Genomic DNA, 18,882 nt, shown 5'->3' on the forward strand with positions numbered 1-18,882 from the left:
AAATCTTACCATTAACAGAGGTCAGGCCAATCAGCCTGCAATTGCCTGTCTTTTGCCTCCTTCCCTTCTTAAACAGGGACGGTTACATTAACGATTTTCCAGTCCTCTGGGATTGTCTCTGGCTCCAGTGATTCCTGAAGGATCACCACTAATGGCTCCACTATCTCTTCAGCTATCTCCCTCAGACCTTCTTCAGAAGTCGAGGATAGAGATCATTTACAAACCATGAAGTGTTTGGGAGCGATGTATGAGGAGTGTTGCTAGTTAAAATAGACCATATGGATGTTGCACGTTCACCCCGTGTCTGCGTGGTTTCCTGCCACAGTCCAAAGATAGCTGAAAATGTGTTGCTGGAAAAGCGCAGATGGTCAGGCAGCATCCAAGGAGCAGGAGAATCGATGTTTCGGGCATTAGCCCTTCTTCAGGAAAGAAGGGCTTATGCCCGAAACGTCGAATCTCCTGTTCCTTGGATGCTGCCTGACCTGCTGCGCTTTTCCAGCAACACATTTTCAGCTCTGATCTCCAGCATCTGCAGACCTCACTTTCTCCACAGTCCAAAGATATGCAGCTTGGATGGATTGGCTGTGCTAATTTTGCCCATAGTGTCCAGGGATGTGCAGGCTGGGTGGATTAGCCTTGGGAAATATGGGGGTACCGGGATAGGGTAGAGGGGTGTGGGTCTGGATGGGATGTTCTTTGGAGGGTTGGCATGGATCCGATGGGCTGCATGGCCTGCTTCCACGCTGTAAGGATTCCCTGATTCCTTATGATCTGCAACGCACAACCTGGAAGGTGCAAAAGGAGACTGGCTAACCAGTTGTGGTGAGCAAAGAGCGAGGATATGCCACCGCTCTGTAGGTGACCCTTGTCTGAGATATAGCCATCCGGCAGGAGCAGAGGGCAACTTGCTTTGAAATCTGAAATCAAACTCAGAAGTTAGTGGAGAAACTCAGCAGGTCTGGCAGCCTCTGCGGAGAGAGAGAAATTAACAGTCAGTTCATCTCTCTACACAATGTCCGCGTTTGTTTCAGATTCCCAGCACCGACAAGTTTCTCTGAAGAGTTCACCCCTCTCCACAAGACGTACTCTCTGGATTTTATTTCCAGAACTATTTCGCTTTGATGGTTCACTTGGGAGTGAGAACCGGTGACTCAGAGCTGAGAGGAGCGCTCAGCCTGTTTGTTTTAGGGTTTGATCGTGCGCCTGTTGTTGTTGTTGTGGTTGTTGCTGTACATCCCCGCCGTTTCGCACGCATTCCTGGAGCGCCCCTGGTCGCTGGAGGCGGTACAGCGGCAGCAGCCTGTCAAAGGGAGGAATGAAAATACAGCACAGTGCGGCTCGGACAGGAAATGTTCCCACACACTCTGCCGGGCTACGGGGGAGGGAAATCCCTCTGCCTTTTCTAGTCACACACTTGGCAATTAGATGAAAAGCTGCAGAGACCGGGTAGTCTCTCTCACACTCACAAACACACACACTCACTCACACACACACACAACTGGTGCGTGGGGAGCCAGGAGTCTCAGTCCGTTTTGCTGGAAGATCTGCCCTTCGAGGCAAGGTGCAGGGGAACCCAAACAGACCCGAGGATTTCCCGAGGACCAGTTATTGACCAGATTACAGCACCGCTCATTTCGCTGGGATCAGACCGGGACACTGGAACCTGCTTGACCAGCCCCTGACCCTGTCCCCCAGGGGGTGGTGGTGGTGTTGAGGGGTGACAGGGCTTCCTGAGATGAAGGAGAGCCGCTCCAGCTCAGGAACCGCTCAGGGCGATGGTGGCAGGGCGCGGGGCGATCAGGAGGAGGCTTCCTGCCTAGGGAAGTGACCGCGGTGGCCCCAATGTCTGCGTTCCTGCTGCTCTGTGCACTCCTGCACCTGGGACCCCACTGCAGTCCGGCCGCATCGTACAGTCCGTGCACAGGTAAGGCTCCGGGTCAGAGGGCGTCCAGGGACAGCTTCAGTGCACACAGCGACAGTGGAGAATGGGACAAGACAGTGTGACAAGGGAGACTGAGAAATGCAGAGAGAGTGGCAGCTGAGAATGGGAAAGTACGCAGAGTGACAAAGAAAGAGAGAATAGACAGCGTGACAAGGAAAACTGAGAAATGTATAGATCAACAAGACAGATTGAGATAATATACGGTGTGTCAGGTAATAACGTACATTACAAGTGAGAATGGGAAAATGTACAGTGTGACAGCAGTTAATAGGTTAATATTAAACGCCAAAACAGAAATAGACACAGAAACTGCTGAAAAAACTCAACAGGTCTGACAGCATCTGTGGAGAGAGGGCAGAGTTTGGGGTCCAGTGACCCTTGGTCAGAACAGATGATACACGGTGCAGTAAGTGAGGAGGGCTCAGTGTGGAGCACTGTGGCAGGTGAGCAAGGGAAAATGTGCAGTGCAACAAGTTCAAATCTGACAGCTTCAGTGAGAACTAGGAGCGGGACAATAAACAGTGAGACAGCAAAGAATGTGATGATAAACAGTGTGAGTGGTGCAAATGGGACAATCTGTCAGCAAAATGCTCCCCGAAGCAACCTGTCAGTTTATTTCTGCGTTGAATGGGTTCTAATTGTAAGCCATTGTTGGAAATGTGAGAAAGGGTTAGTGGAGATTAAGGTGCTCTCCGACAGCAGAAGAATGAAAAATATAGGGAAAACAAAGGCATAGTTTGTAGGCTTGAGGATACATTGGATTAATCAGGTGAAGGCAAGAGTTAGACTTTGACACACTGTCAGAGTAAAGAACATATTTAAAGGAGTAACTGTGTGTGAATAAATATCAATTGATTGAGGATTATACAGTGTGCAATGAAGGAATGATGTGAAAAACAAATGCATTTTAGAGACAGAATATTAAAATAGGAAAATAATCTAGTATAACAATAGGGGAAATGAAGAAGGTTAAAACTTAGGGTAAGTTGAGTTACACCAAGAGGTTTGTTTTTTACACTATTCTTAGCCTAAACAGGATTACTGCTAACTCAAAGAATTATTTTAAAACTATTAAATGGATTATTTTAAAATTGTAAAAGCAAATTACTTGTACTGGCTGAAGGTCTATGATTATTGTCTGCTCCATTTTAGCAGCCTTTAGGCAAACTGCTTTATCTCCTGTAGAACCATAGATGAAGGATGTTACAAGTAAAAATGCAAGAAGAGCAACAACTTACAGAGCATATGAGACAGTTTAGTCAGATTTGCAGGAGCAGTAGAAGGTAAAATTTGGCACTGAAATATTTGTTCCTTTCTGAAGAGGGGTCACTGGACCCAAAACATTAACTCTGCTTTCTTTTCACAGGTGTTGCCAGAGCTGCTATGTTTTTCCATCAATTTCTGATGTTGTCACTGAAATATTGGAATGGATAGCCATCAGCTTTATCAGAGAGATAATTTTTAAAATAAGTATCTTTGAGAGAAGCAAAAATGCAGAATGGTTTAGAAAAGGAATTGCAAAACATAGACATGGACAACTGAAGCTGAAAATGTGTTGCTGGAAAAGCGCAGCAGGTCAGGCAGCATCCAAGGAACAGGAGATTCGACGTTTCGGGCATAAGCCCTTCTTTTTCTGAAGAAGGGCTTATGCCCGAAACATCGAACCTCCTGTTCCTTGGATGCTGCCTGACCTGCTGCGCTTTTCCAGCAACACATTTTCAGCTCTGATCTCCAGCATCTGCAGACCTCACTTTCTCCATGGACAACTGAAGGAACATCTGCAAATAGTGGAGTTACTAATGTGATGATAAACAGTGTGAGTGGTGCAAATGGGACAATCTGTCAGCAAAATGCTCCCAGAAGCAACCTGTCAGTTTATTTCTGCATTGAATGGGTTCTAATTGTAAGCCATTGTTGGAAATGTGAGAAAGGGTTAGTGGCGATTAAGATGCTCTCCGACAGCAGAAGAATGAAAAATATAGGGAAAACAAAGGCATAGTTTGTAGGCTTGGAGATGTTCAAGAGATCTTGGAGGGCTGTAGATGCTGGGGGAAGTCAAAGAAAGAGGCTACTGAGACATTTGAGCACAAGGGTGAGAATTTTACAATGGAGTCAATGAAAGTCAGCAACAACAGGATTGATGGGTGAGCAGGAGTTGGTACAAGTTAGGGGCATCAAAGGTTTGAATTAACTCAAGTTTACAGATGGTACAAGGGTGGACAATAGTCAGAAGATCTTTTTGTTCAGTCAAGTTCAAAGGAACAAAGGTGGATGAGGGTTTCAGCTGCAGATGATTTACATCCGGGTGAATTGAGCAACCTACAGAAATAGATGTGAGTGGTCTGGGGTCAGAAATGCGGTTCAGCATCAGATAGAATGTCCATGGTCTAAATGGTTATCGTACAGCCACATACAACAGAAAGGGAATATTAACTTGACATGCAAAATATTCTCTCACTCCTTAGTAATTGTGTAAATTTTCTATTGACACTTCTACAGGTTTCCAATGGATTATTATTCATCACAGACTTTTGGTCAAATTGACCACAAACCTTTAAGGACCAAGCCAATTGAAGTGAATTAATGAGCATTTACACTGAAAAACCAAAATAGTAATGTGTCATATGGAAGATCTTGTGGTGAAGTGGCAGTGCACTTACCTCTGAACCAGAAGTTCCATGTTCTAGTTGAGATATTCTGGTCATAAAAATGGTCAGACAGTTGAAGTTTGTTTTAAACCTGAAAATCAGTCCCACTGAAAACAGGTATAAGAGTGGGATTGTCTCCTGATCAGCCAGAAGGCAACAGCAAATCAAACTTTGTCAAACATAACCATGTACCAACATATGAAGTCTACAATTACCATAGCCCTCATAGGCCCTAGTACCTGTAGCGAGAGATTGTGTCCTGTAATTGCATTATCGATGAGGAAAGGACACCAATACAGACCACAGTCTAAAGCAGGTTTCAGCTGGTTAACCAGTTGGGTAATATCTAAAGTAAATTGATAGAGCTGTAACTGCGATGAACATCAATTCAGTGGAATAAAAGATGATATTTTGCATTTAAAATATGCTACTGGAAGCTTCCAACTGCGTGAATGTCAAGTGGTAATACCGGAAAGCACATGACAATGACAGGTTAGGTGTGTGGGAACGCCCTAACCCTATTTGAAGGGGAAGAGAAATCAATCTACGTCTGGTTCAAATCACTGACTGAAGTATTTCTGAGCACCTCATTTTTTGCATTGAACTGTGATGATGACCAGTCCACTTCAACAGAGAAACCTGGGGGAAAGCTGGTTATGTAAATCTTCTCATTATTCTTTTCCAAAGTGTCTTTTTGTTGCTTCTTACAAGAAGAGGAACTTTGTTGAGAGGCAGAGAAATGGAGAAAAGGCAATTAATTGGACCTCTTTATCACATGAGTACAATTATCTTCAGCTACTGGTAACTGCAGAATGCTGCAAAAAATATGAACAAGATTTTTGAATATTTTAGCTTCTGTGCTTTAACAGAGGAGAGGAAAATAAAAACCATTGAGTCCGACTTAATAGCTGAATATTGCTGATTGTTGGCTGTGGGACAATCAAGTGTTGTAATTATCCCCAAACCCATGCTTGGGTTTTACAAATGATCAATGAGGATTTTAAACACAGTTAAATATAGTTGGTCAATAGGTTTTGAGTTTTTTAATGGTTAGAGCACAGTTTATTATTGGGCTGTTATGGTGCAGTGGTAGTATCTGTCCCTCTGAGTCAGGAGTCCTGAGTTCAAGTTCCTACATAGGATCACAGAGATGTACAACATAGAAACAGACCCTTCAATCCAACCCATCTATCCCAACCCAATCTAGTCCCACCTGCCAGCACCTGGCCCATATCCCTCCAAACCCTTCCTATTCATATACCCATCCAAATGCCTTTTAAATGCTGCAATTGTACCAGCCTCCACCACTTCCTCTGGCAGCTCATTCCATACACGTACCACCCTCTGTGTGAAAAAGTTGCTCCTTAGGTCTCTTTTATATCTTTCCCCTCTCACCCTAAACCTATGCCCTCTAGTTCTGGACTCCCCTGCTCCAGAGGTGCACCATGACACATCAGAATCGGTTGATTGGAAACTATCTCTCGTTTATTGTGTGTCAGAGTGGTGTGTTTATGATGGTAGTGTGTGATGGATGTATATAGTCATCAGAATGTTCTGGTTACCGTTTTTAATACTAATGCCTTGTTTCAGATTTGCAACCACAGGATCTCCTGTCTGAAGTTATTGAAGCCCCTTGGCCACAGATGAACGGGTTCAGGATGGTCCAGGAACGTGGAGCCCGTGGACTGCGACTCAGTCAGAATGTGAAAGCAGCCAGCTTCCCAGCCTCTCACATCTTCAAAATCTGTAGCTACTTCCCGACTGAATTCTCCATTGTCATCACACTGAAAGTGAACTACCTGCCACCGAAGGTACTGTCAAAATTGGCCATAATTGATGAGGTATTAATGAGTTACTTTGGTGTGACACTTCTGTGGTTCTTGTTAGTCTTCTATTAAAAGATATGATAATGACCATTGTCTAAGGATGCAGCATTGATGACATTAAGGAGACATTTGGGAGCAACATTTCACAGCTCAGTGATAGCCCTCACCTCTGAGTCAGAAGCTCAAGTGTCCATGTCCCATTTTGTGAACTGGGGTTAATGCTGCACAGTCAGGTGGAGCTGCCTTTTGGTTCACACATCAAGTAAAAGTTCTATCTGCCCTTTCAGGCGATAGCCGGGTACAATACCAAAGAAGAATTGGAGAGTTCTCTCTGGCTTCCTTGCCAAAATCTCTCTGCCATCCAACATAACTAACAAAAGATTTTCTGGTCATTATCACCTTGCTGTGGGAGCTTGCTGTCCATAATATGGTTTGTGAATGTGCTTCAAAACACATAATTAGCTTCAAGATGCTTGTGATGTGATAGAAATGCAACACTATTGTTTACCAAAGATTCCTCTCAATATGTTTGGTGGACAGTGGAGCTACAATTTCTAAAATCATTTCAAAATGGAATATCTGGTGGGTGATTCACCTCTAAGCTCGGAGGACCTGGGTTTGGGAGGGGTAAGTCTGACCCGTTTAGTTCCCTTCTTTCTGGATTAATGGTGCTGGAGCACAGCAGTTCAGGCAGCATCCAAGGAGCAGCTAAATCGACGTTTCGGGCAAAAGCCCCTTCATCAGGAATAAAGGTAGTGAGCCTGAAGCGTGGAGAGATAAGCTAGAGGAGGGTGGGGTGGGAGGAAAGTAGCATAGAGTACAATGGGTGAGTGGGGGAGGAGATGAAGTTGATAGGTCAGGGAGGAGAGGGTGGAGTGGATAGGTGGAAAAGAAGATAGGCAGGTAGGACAAGTCCGGACAAATCATGGGGAGAGTGCTGAACTGGAAGTTTGAAACTAGGATGAGGTGGGGGAAGGGGAAATGAGGAAGCTGTTTACATTTTAGTTCCCTTGTTGAGCAGTTGCTAAGTGTCACTCCTATATATTCCATTTCCACATTCTCTTTTGTTCTCTCAGGGAATGTGGCGATCACTGGCTTGGTCAACATTTATTGCCCCTCCCTAATTGTCCTGAAGAGGTGGGTTGAGAACTGCCTTCTTGAATTGCTACAGTCAATTGGGTGAACTTATGGTTTCGAGTCTTGCCTTTAGTGGCCGAGTGGCAGGAGGCATTTATGAATGCCAGGCTACATCAAGCAGAGGAGAAGAATTTCTACAAGGTTCCAAGTTGAGAAAACCTTGTGTCACTAAATTAAAATTCCATCTCAAGTATTGAGTAGCATTCTGATTGTGGGAAGAATTTAACTGACCTTGAAAGAAGTGTATAACACCGGTAAAACTTAATCATCTAAAAGATCAACTGATTGTGACGGAGACCGGTCAGTACATCATTGTGAATGAACTCTTCAAACGTTGAGTGTTTGGATACAATGGAAGTTAATAGCAGAAGGAAGACAGGTGAATTTGCATTTGTATGTCGCCGTTCATGACATTAGAAGGCCCCCATGAAGTGTAGGAACATTTTGGAAATGGGGCACCCAAACTAAGTTTAGGTGTGCAAGGTAGACTTTTAATAGATACACATGGCATAAACTTGTAAGGATTGTGAACTATGTGAAGAAAAGCGATAGATATTTTGTCACAGGAAGTAAGAGGAAAATAATGTAAAACAAAGGATACAAATTTAAAGAGTGCAGAAGAAGAGAGACCTAGGATATGTTAGTCACAAATTGTTCAAGTTTGCAGGTTCAATCTGAGAAAGCCATATGGGATCTGGGCTTCATAAATGCAGGCAGACACAGAGGCAAGGAGATTATGGTGGGCATTTATAAAACCCTGGTTTGGCATCAACTGGAGTGCTGTGTGTAATTTTGGACACCGCACATTAGGAAAGATGTGAAGGCTTTAAAGTGGGTTACAGAGAGAAAAAAAAGTGAATTTATTTAAGAATGAAGTCTGTAGGTTATGTGGATAGATTGGCAAAACTGATAGTGCTCTCCTTACAGAAGTGAAGGTTGAGAGGAGATTTGGCTCGAGTATTCAATATTGTGAGGAAGCTGGGCAGAGTAGATACAGAGAAACTGTTCTAGTTAGCAAGAAGCAGAAGATAATGATTTATAGTGATTGCCTTTAGTTCCTTTGACAATGTGAGGACAATTTTGTTTATATGATTTAGTGGTTATGCATTGCTTGACAATATGATGAAGGCACATTTAATTATAGTTTTCAAAAGGAATTGTCTAATTATGTGAAATGATAGGAATTGCAGAGTTATTATGAACAGGCAATGGAGAGGACTAAGTGAGTTGCTCTTGTAGTGAGCTGCTGGGACAAATAATCAATTTTAGGAATGGTCATTTAACCTTGTTGTAGTGATATTGGTTGAGAGCTAAATATTGTCCAAGACCTGAGGGAGAACACTTATGAATTGTAGAATTTCTACAGTGCAGAAAGAGCTGAAAAATGTATTGCTGGAAAAGCGCAGCAGGTCAGGCAGCATCCAAGGAGTAGGAGATGCTGCCTGACCTGCTGCGCTTTTTCAGCAACACATTTTTCAGCTCTGATCTCCAACATCTGCAGTCCTCACTTTCTCACAGTGCAGAAAGAGGCCATTTAGCCCAACAAGTCTTCACTAAGCCCTCAAAGAGCATCCCACCCAGACCCAGGTTCCCACCCTAACCCCATATTTCCCATGGCTAACCCACCTAACCTGCACATCCCTGGACATTATGGGCAATTTAGCGTAGCCAATCCACCTAACATACCCCTCTTTGTACTGTGGGAGGAAACTGGAGCAGACCCACACAGATAGGGGGAGAATGAGCAAACTCCACACAGACAGTGACCCAAGACTGGGATCAAAATCAGGTCCCTGGTGCTGTGAGGCAGCAGTGCTAACCACTGAGCCACCATGTCACATGTCATTCTTCAAAATTCCAAGGATCTTTTATAAACACCGGAAAGGTCAGACGAGGGCATCCTTCAATGATTCATCCAAAAGCCAGCAGTTCAGACCTTCTCAAGTACTGTGCTGGAGGGGTAGAATTTCAAAATTTGCTGATGGCACAAAATAAGAGGATATCGTTAATACAGACGAGGCCTCCAGCAAAATGCAGGAATGAATTAATAAATTGTAAAATGGGTATGGGATTTGTAAAGCATAGAGTGAGTAAAGTGAGAGGATATCATTGAAATGAATGCTTCCCCTGGCTCTGGGCTCCAGAACAAATGGCCACAGTCTCAGGGTCCAGGGTGGGCCATTTTAGACTGCGATGAGGAGAAATTTCTTCACTCAGTGGGTAATAAGCCTATGGAATTCTCTCCCACATAAAGCAGAGGAGGCCAAATCACTGCATGTGTTTAAGACTGAGATAGATTCTTGAGGGTAAATGTGTTGAGAGGTTTGGGGAGAGAGTGGGAATATGGCAGGGGATCAACCATGATCGTGTGATTGGGCTCAATTGATCCAATGGTCTACTCATGCTCCAATATTCTCTGCTTCTCTTTTTTAATCAATGACTGGCAGATTAATTTGTATAGTTAAATGTGAAATAGTATATGAACACAAGTTTCGGTGTTATATTTTGATGGAAGAATAGATACCGCCTGGAATTTATGTGTATTAATGAGGATGATGGTCTCCGCGTGTGGGGAACGCAAATTGATTAAAAATAGAGACAGTGATTAAATAAAAAAAACAGGAAGCACTTTGGTTTAATTTTGAGTGGGATAGAAGTGAAAGCAGAGATACTTATAAAAAGGTTGAGGTAGCTAAATTCTTGACTAACAAGGGTGTCAGTTCAGCGGAGGCAGGAATATGGGGGTTAGGAACGCAGTCAGATCAACCACGATCTTATTGGATGAAAAGCAGACTTTAGGGGCCAAATAGCCAACTCCTAATCCTAATTTGCATGCTCTGTAGACTTTAGTTAGTTCTTGGATCCACACTTTGGATTACTGTGCACATCTCCAGTCCCATCTTGATATTATGGAAAAAAAATTAAGAAAGGTGCAAAATGGGATGATACTAGGAAGGTCATACCTATCAGGGAAAATTGAACAGACTGGAGTTGTTCTCTCTCTTGAGAAGAGAAAACTGAGGGGTTATATGTTTTTCAGGTCAAGAAAGGGTTGGCAGGTCTCTTCACCGACACTTTCCACTTTGGAGAATAGCAGAAAAATGTAAGAATTGCTATCAACTAATTGATGGGTACTCTTTCCATGGTCAACAGGTTTGAGAGTGAGAGTTGAACCAAGAGTTCTGGCTCAGAGGCACATTCACATCTATCAAGCTACAAAACCCTTTCTTTGACAATATAAACGTAGAGCAGATGTTTTCACTTGTGAGAGAGTGTAGAACTAAAGGTCATAAATATAAGCTAGCCACTAATAAATCAGGTAGGGAATTCAGGCGATACCTTGTCACTCAGACGGTGGTGATACTGTAGCTCATTGCCACAAGGAGCAGTTAGGACAAACAGAACTAATTAACTTAAAGGGAAGCTCGCTCAACATGAGGGTGGAAAGGAGTTGTGATATGTTGATGAGGTTGGATGAAGTGAGGATGGAAGAGGCTCATGTAGAACAGGATCACTAACACGGCTCTTTTGGGCTGAATGGCCTGTTTCTGTGGTATACATATTCTTTGGAGTGAGTTTTGAACTCAGAGCGAGGGCAGTGTTGCGATGGTCAGTAGGCAGCTGGGATTGACTGATCATAATGGCCACACGGGCTAACTCTGCTCTTCCCTTCTCATCGAGTGAACTCCATTTCCGTTCCAGAAAAACGAGTACATCTTCACTTTGCTCCAGGAGAGTTCAAGCCACATGCTGCTGGGGCTGAGGCTCTCGTCTGACAAGCTCCACCTTGAGTTCTCCCAGAGCGACCACCCTTACAGCCACAGGAAGAGGGCCACCTTCCGAGACCTCCATCTAGCTGATCGACACTGGCACACCCTGGTGCTGGCTGTAACAGCCAACATTGTGTCTCTCACCATAGACTGTTGCCCACCTATAGACATGTGAGTACTTTTGCAACATCTCTTCTTCCCACAGAGGTACAGTTGGCACTGGGGCTAGTTGAGAGCGTGGTGCTGGAAAAGCATAGCAGGTCAGGCAGCATCTTAGGAGCAGAAGAGTTGATGTTTCGGGCAAAAGCCCTTCATCTGGGGCTAGTTGGGTGTTCTATCAATCACCAGCCAAAGTCATAGAAGTGTTTTTGTTTAAAGGGTCTAAATGCTTAGACTGGAGCTGCGGTAACTCCCCTTGATGCTGAGGATGAGGGTGGGCTTATTTAAAATCATGAAAGGTTTTGTTAGAGTGCATAGAGAACTATCATATCCAGTGTTGGATGGGTTGGTAACCAGTGGGCACAGATTGACGAAGAAATCAGAGTTTCAATGAGCAGTGATGTTCTGAATGCGCTGCCTGAGAGCCTGATGGAATTCGATAATTATTTTCAAATGGAATTTGGACAAGTGCTTGAAATAGGGAAAGTATTTTGGGGCTATGGGATAAAAGGCAAGAGTCTGACAGTGAAGGGACAGCTCTTCCAAAGATCTGGCATGGGTATGGTGGACAAAATAGCATCCTTCTCTGCATGTCTTTTACTTGAAGACACGCTGTAGACTAATCCTTGATTATGGAGGATTTCTCTTCATTGACTTCGTGTCATTGTCGATGATTCACATCCAGAATCTTCAGGCAGGCAGTGTTGTCTAATTGAAGAGAAGCACTGCCGGCTACAGCGGGGTCATTGGAAGGCATGATTCGCTGATACAGGAGTTACTGCTGTGTGCTCCTTCCTGCCATGGCACTTTTCTTTGGCATTGCAAAGATATATTTCTTCAACTTTCTGTGCTTAGTATGGAGACTTCAGCGTCAAGTTCTTTGCTCATGTGCAAACTGTTCCTCCTCAGTCTGGTATGAAAAGATGTGTCGATTGCATCCTAATCTTGGCCAAGCCCCTGGCACGATCAGGCTCTACATACAATGCACCTTTTGGTAAACTACCACCACTCATTCTGATAGCACGGTCTAGCCATCATAGTCAGATTCACTTTAGCGTGGCCAGCACACCTTCTGAGTTAGAGAGCTGCAGAACCTCTGTGTCTGGAGCGACCCTTGGATCCAAAACATCTTTCTCAAATTATACATTTGAACTTATTTCAACCTGCTTCCCTAATTCTGATCTATGACCAAAATTGAGCCAACAGATTTTTTGTTTAGTTGCTGAAGTGTAGGAGGTTGAGAGGTGACTGTACAGAAGTTTATAAATGTGTATAGATAAGGTGAATGACAGGTGTCATTTCCTTCGGCAGGGGATTTCAAAGCTGGAGGGTGGCATGTTTTTAAGGTGGGAGGAGAATGATTTAAAAAAGACATGAGGGGCAGTTTGTTTTACACAGAGAGTAGTTTGTGCATAGAAGGAACTTTCAGGAAGAGTGGTGGATACGGGTACAGTTACAACATTTAAAAGATGTTTGGACAAGTACATGAATAAGAAATATTTGGAGGCCAAACGCAGGAAGGTGGGACTAGTTTAGTTTGGGGTTATGGTCGGCATGGACTGGTTGGACCGAAGGGTCTGTTTCCATCCTGTATAACTCTATGAGTTAGTTCTACTGTAGAGTGCATTTCTTCAACACGAATTGGCTATGGTGCAATTAAAGAATTTAGACCATTATTTGTAGAACACAAACTTTCCTGACCTGTATTGGCTATGAGGCAATCCCGATCCCATTGGTTTAAATGGTGCTGCTATGATGCGATATTCTTATAACACGGGATTGCACAAGAATGGAACTATCGCATTGTATCAGAACAGACTGTATGTCTCTGATATGTCACTTCAGTTTGCCTATCTGCTGCTCTGTGAAATATTGCTACCTTTGTGCATCTGCAGTCTCTTTCTATCTCTCCCTCCTTCTCTAAGCCTCTCTTGTTTCGTCTCTTCCTCTCTATTCCTCCCTCATCCTTCCTCACCCATTCCTTTCTACACCTCCTTGCTCTCTCTCCTTTCCTCTCTCCTTTCCTCGTGTCTCTCCTTCTCTAATTCTCTCTCCATCCTCTCTCTCTCTCTCTCATCCTCCCTCTCAAGTTCCTCTCTTGCCCTTCCTCTCTCCATTTCTCTCTTGTTTTCTTTGTCCCTCTCTCTCTCCCTTTGCCCCCCCCCCCACCCCCCACTCGTCTCTTTTTGTCTTTTCTCTTTCTCACTCTTTTTCTTGCTATTCTTCTAAGATATTGCTCAGATTTTACCATGTGTCTAAAACAGAACTATACTTTCCACAGGTTCCTGGACGTTTTATTCCCTGAACAGTTGAACACTGCCAATTCTCGATTCTACGTCGGGAGCAGGAGAAGACGGAAAGGATTGTTTTCAGTAAGTGCATGGGGCTTTTGTACTGATCAAAGTCAAAGTGCAGAAACCTTTCTGACTGTGAATTGCAAAAATCAAACGAGAGGAATATTGAAAATCAGGTGTAAAAACAAATGCTGTACTGATATAGAGAATAGAGAGTCCTGTTTGAGGTTACAAAGCCTACCTTCATTCAAACATTACATTACAAAGAATAATGTTGTGCATTTCAAACAGTTTCTGTCTTTCAGTCTGACTAGGATTTGGGTAAGATATCTCAATCTCCTCTCAAATAAGACACCTCCCTTTGCAGACTGCCAGGAGGAGAAATCTTTCTCTCAAACGATCATCAGAGGGTTGAACCCTTTCCAGAGCAGCTACCCAGAAGGAAAATCCAGTAAAACTTGTGAATGAGACAAACTGATGTGGCTCATCTTTTATTGGTCAGAGGATTGAGTACAGGAGTTGGCAGGTCATGCTGCAGCTGTACAGGACATTGGTTAAGCCACTGTTGGAATATTGCATGCAATTCTGGTCTCCTTCCTATCAGAAAGATGTTGTGAAACTTGAAAGGGTTCAGAAAAGATTTACAAGGATGTTGCCAGGGTTGGAGGATTTGAGCTATAGGGAGAAGCTGAACAGACTGGGACTGTTTTTCCTAGAGCGTCGGAGGCTGAGGGGTTACCTTATAGAAGTTTACAAAAATTATGAGGGGCATGGATAGGGTAAATAGGCAAAGTCTTTTCCTTGGGGTTAGGGAGTCCAGAACAAGAGGGCATAGGTTTAGGGTGAGAGGGAAAAGATATGAAAGAGACCTAAGGGGCAACTTTTTCACACAGAAGAATGGAATGAGCTGCCAGAGGAAGTGGTGGAGGCTGGTACAATTGCGACATTTAAGAGGCATTTGGATGGGTATATGAATAGGAAGAGTTTGGAGGGATATGGGCCGGGTGCTGGCAGGTGGAACTAGACTGGGTTGGGATATCTGGTCAGCATGGACAGGTTGGACCGGAAGGTCTGTTTCCATGCTGTACATCTCTATGACTCTATGACTCCATGACTCCATCTTGTACACCTCAGATTACTGGCTAACTATTACTGGCTTTTTAAACAAAAACATGGTTTTGTCTGTTGATGGCCAGTTCTTTAAATTTATTCAAGGCAGATTTGAAATAGAATTTTGATAAGCAAAGACACCAAGGGCAGAGTCTGACAGGGAAGTGGAGCTGTCGCTACAGTCATGATCTTATCGAATGGCAGAGCATGTTCCAAGGGCCTACTCCTGTTCCCATGTTCCTTGGCTCTCCATCCCTGCTTGGGAACAACAGCTCCTTGTAGAGAGGTCCTCCTGCCTACCATCTCCCCACCAGCACCCAAAAACAGCAGTCTCACTGGAAGAAACACTTCTTGCTTCAAGTTTTGAAAAGACGATTGGTAAGACAACCCCTCCATGTTGAAGTGCATCTCTGTTCCTCTGTGTCAGTCCAGGCCATACAGCTCTCACATCCAACCATCTTCTGTGTTGTCTGCGTATTTTTTCACTAGATTCAGGCTGAGTTCCATTATGAACAGGGTCAAAGGTGATTCTGTCCACTTCGTGTGATGGGCAGAAACTTTTCCACCTCGGTTGAGTTTGAACTGGTATCCCAGAGAAAACTGGATGCAACTTTACAAGATAAAACCTTACACTCCAAATAAATCCACGGAACAATGCTTCCTGCAAACAAGATTTTCTGTGAAACCTCGTCTCCCAAATGAAAACATAATTAATCAAAAAGATGTCCCTTTTTCTATGAAGTCTGTGCATTCAAGGATTTCCTGCAATCTGATGTCTTGCCAATTACCGAACCAGACTTGCTGGTGCCAGTCCTGGCCTGGTGTTTAGATATTTAAAATACCTTCGAGATGTAGGTACTATTTCCCTGTGGTGAATTGATCCTAAGAGGATGGTGGTGAGGCACTTTCTTGAACCGCAACAGTCCCCAAAGTGTATGCATCCTCCATGCTGTGAGGGAAGGAGTTCTAAGATTTTAACCCGACGACAGGGAAGGGACAGCAACATTGGGCAGAATTTTCCTCTGTGAGTAATGGAGAAGGTGGGAAAATATGGTACGATTTAAAAAAAATCTGATTCTTGGTGTCGAGAAACACTTTCCCAGTCTTCAAGGTTTGGGAGAGGATTTGCAGCTCGGGTGCTCGTTGTTGTGGTTCTGTTCGCCGAGCTGGGAGTTTTTGTTGCAAATGTCTCGTCCCCTCTCGAGGTGACATCCTCAGTGCTTGGGAGCCTCCTGTGAAGCGCTTCTGTCATGTTTCCTTCGGCATTTATAGTGGCTTGTCTCTGCCGCTTCCGGTTGTCAGTTGCTGTCCGCTCGGCGAACAGAACCACAACAATGAGCACCCGAGCTACAAATCTTCTCCTAAACTTTGAACACCTACGGGCGAGAGATGCTAAGACAAGCCAGGAAATGGGAATCCTATGCTAACCGCCTAAGCGCCACATATGAACAACTCTGGTTCCTACATGAATGCCGAAAGAATCGAATCCTTCCACCATGTCAGATACAGACCACCAGTCAACAATCCACAAGCCAGGGACACAGCCAGACAGAACGGACTCAGGATGATCCAGGTAATGATTACAGATGCTCACAACAGACTTCACAAATACAGACAAGAAATTGCGCGCCAAAAATCGTTAATTTCAAAAACAACCAATCAGGAATGGACCCGGACCCCAGAACAGGCTATCACCATAGTACAGAACAGGACCACACACCGCAAAAATACCGGCCACTGCAGCGGACAGCAACTGACAACCGGAAGCGGCAGAGACAAGCCACTATAAATGCCGGAGGAAACATCACAGAAGCGCTTCACAGGAGGCTCCCAAGCACTGAGGATGTCACCTAGAAAGGGGACGAAACGTTTGCAACAAAAACTCCCAGCTCGGCGAACAGAACCACAACTACTTTCCCAGTCTCCCCTACAAGCCATAAACATCAAATTCAGAATCTCACCATTGAGCAGTGGCCACCTTATGTCCATGCATTTGCATCTCATTTAAACCCCAATTTGTGTTGTTTATTTATCACTTCCAATACTCCTCTCCCTCACCAAGGTAATTACAGCAGAGTGGCTGCAATTTGCAGAATGCCTGTCCCAGCCAAAGAGTAAGTGCTTCTTCTGCGCAAAGTCCTTGCGCGCTCCAGGGTCACCACTCTCCCTGACCCCTTCATCCACCAAGTTGTTATCGGCAAACCATCAACCTCACTGCACCATCGTTCCTACTCTCTGACTCACTTAGACACCAGCTCAGGCCTTCAGCACTTTCAAACATCTACAACCTGCGGGCTTCTGCCAGATTGCTTTGTGTGTAGGAACACCTATGCCTGCACAGCATACACCTTGTGAATCTTAGCTGGCTTTTTGTCACGTTCACCCACTCCATTGCAAACTTGGAGGCTTCTTGCCTCTGCACATCTCACACTGTTTTATTAGCACACGGTCACTGAGCTCAGCACTGACTTACAGAGACTGCCCATCCCTGTGTGCATCACATTGCTTGCTTGGTTGCACAGGGATTTTGATGATCTGTAACAAGCTGCCAGGCTCTTTGGCTTGCATTGCATTTTAGCACCAAAGGAGAAGCAGGCAACACGTCATTGTTCAGATCACTTAACAGTCAAAGGGCTGGACACATCGTTGTAAGGCACCATGCTATGTCAATGTCGCACCTTCAATATGTGTCAGCAGCTTACATCATAACGCAAGTTCATCAGCCAAATGGCCATGTCATAGAGTCATAGAGATTTACAGCACAGAAACAGATCCTTCAGTATAACCCGTCCATACCGACCAGATATCCCAACCCAATCTAGTCCCACCTGCCAGCACCCGGCCCATATCCCTCCAAACCCTTCCTATTCATATACCCATCCAAATGCCTCTTAAATGTTACAATTGTACCAGTTTCCACCACATCCTCTGGCAGCTCATTCCATACACGTACCACCCTCTGTGTTAAAATGTTGCCCCTTAGGTCTCTTTTATATCTTTCCTCTCTCACCCTAAACCTATGCCCTCAAGTTCTGGACTCTCCAACCCCAGGGAAAAGACTTTGTCTATTTACTCTATCCATGCCCCTCATAATTTTGTAAACCTCTATAAGGTCACCCCTCAGTATCTGACACTCCAGGGAAAACAGCCCCAGCCCGTTCAGCCTCTCCCTGTAGCTCAGATCCTCCAACCCTGGCAACATCCTTGTAAATCTTTTCTGAACCCTTTCACGTTTCACAACATCTTTCTGATAGGAAGGAGAGCAGAATTGCATGCAATATTCCAACAGTGGCCTCATCAATGTTCTATACAGCCACAACATGACCTCCCAACTCCTGTACTCAATACTCTGACCAATAAAGGAAAGCATGCCAAACACCTTCTTCACTATCCTATCTACCTGTGACTCCACTTTCTGAACGTTAAAGGGGCACAGTCTTGAGTCGGTTGAAGTGAGACTCCCAGTAGTTGGGTGCAGCATCACAGTCAGTCAAGGACCTCGTCTGATCTCACAACAGGAGGTTGGCTGCAGTCAGTCAGACACTTGGCCTTTGCAGAGTCCAGGGATCCATGCTCTTGCAGTCTAGTGACCAGGCGCCGGTCAGAGCTCCAGGTCATGCACACTGTCCACAGATAACAGGTAGGACTGGTGAGATGTTGTTGAGACATTGGTCTGAGAGGTGAGCCACATTTCCCTGCAATAAGGCAATGGGAGGGATTGAGTATGATGGAAGTGGATGGAAGAGTAGTTTGTGGTCATGCGCCAGAGGCAGTGAGGTGTCCCCAGTGTCTGAGTGGGAAGTGCAGAGGTCGGGAAGAGTAGATAGTTTGAGGTGGTTGACAACCATTGAATGGACGTGCTGCTGAAATAGTGAGAATTGCAGTCTATGAAACCTGAAAAAAGGTGTTCGCAGTGCCAGAGTGAGTACTAGCCTTTAAATGTGAGGTCGCAGAGAAAAGATCATAGAATCCCTACTGTGTGGAAGCAGACAATTT

General features: G+C 44.5%; 1 protein-coding gene across 1 annotated transcript in view; it reads left to right on the top strand.

Moving 5' to 3' along the window:
• Positions 1 to 1,354: 1,354 nt before the first annotated feature.
• LOC132817571 (thrombospondin-type laminin G domain and EAR repeat-containing protein-like) overlaps positions 1,355 to 18,882 on the top strand; it is an 87,523-nt gene continuing 69,995 nt past the window's right edge. Inside the window, exons 1-4 of the mRNA XM_060828081.1 lie at positions 1,355 to 1,924; positions 6,181 to 6,401; positions 11,256 to 11,494; positions 13,764 to 13,854. Coding sequence (XP_060684064.1) covers positions 1,843 to 1,924; positions 6,181 to 6,401; positions 11,256 to 11,494; positions 13,764 to 13,854 — 633 coding nt within the window. The 5' untranslated portion in view covers positions 1,355 to 1,842. The remainder of the gene's footprint in view (positions 1,925 to 6,180; positions 6,402 to 11,255; positions 11,495 to 13,763; positions 13,855 to 18,882) is intronic.

This window comes from Hemiscyllium ocellatum, chromosome 7 (assembly GCF_020745735.1).
Source record: "Hemiscyllium ocellatum isolate sHemOce1 chromosome 7, sHemOce1.pat.X.cur, whole genome shotgun sequence".
Classification (NCBI taxonomy): Eukaryota; Metazoa; Chordata; class Chondrichthyes; order Orectolobiformes; family Hemiscylliidae; genus Hemiscyllium; species Hemiscyllium ocellatum.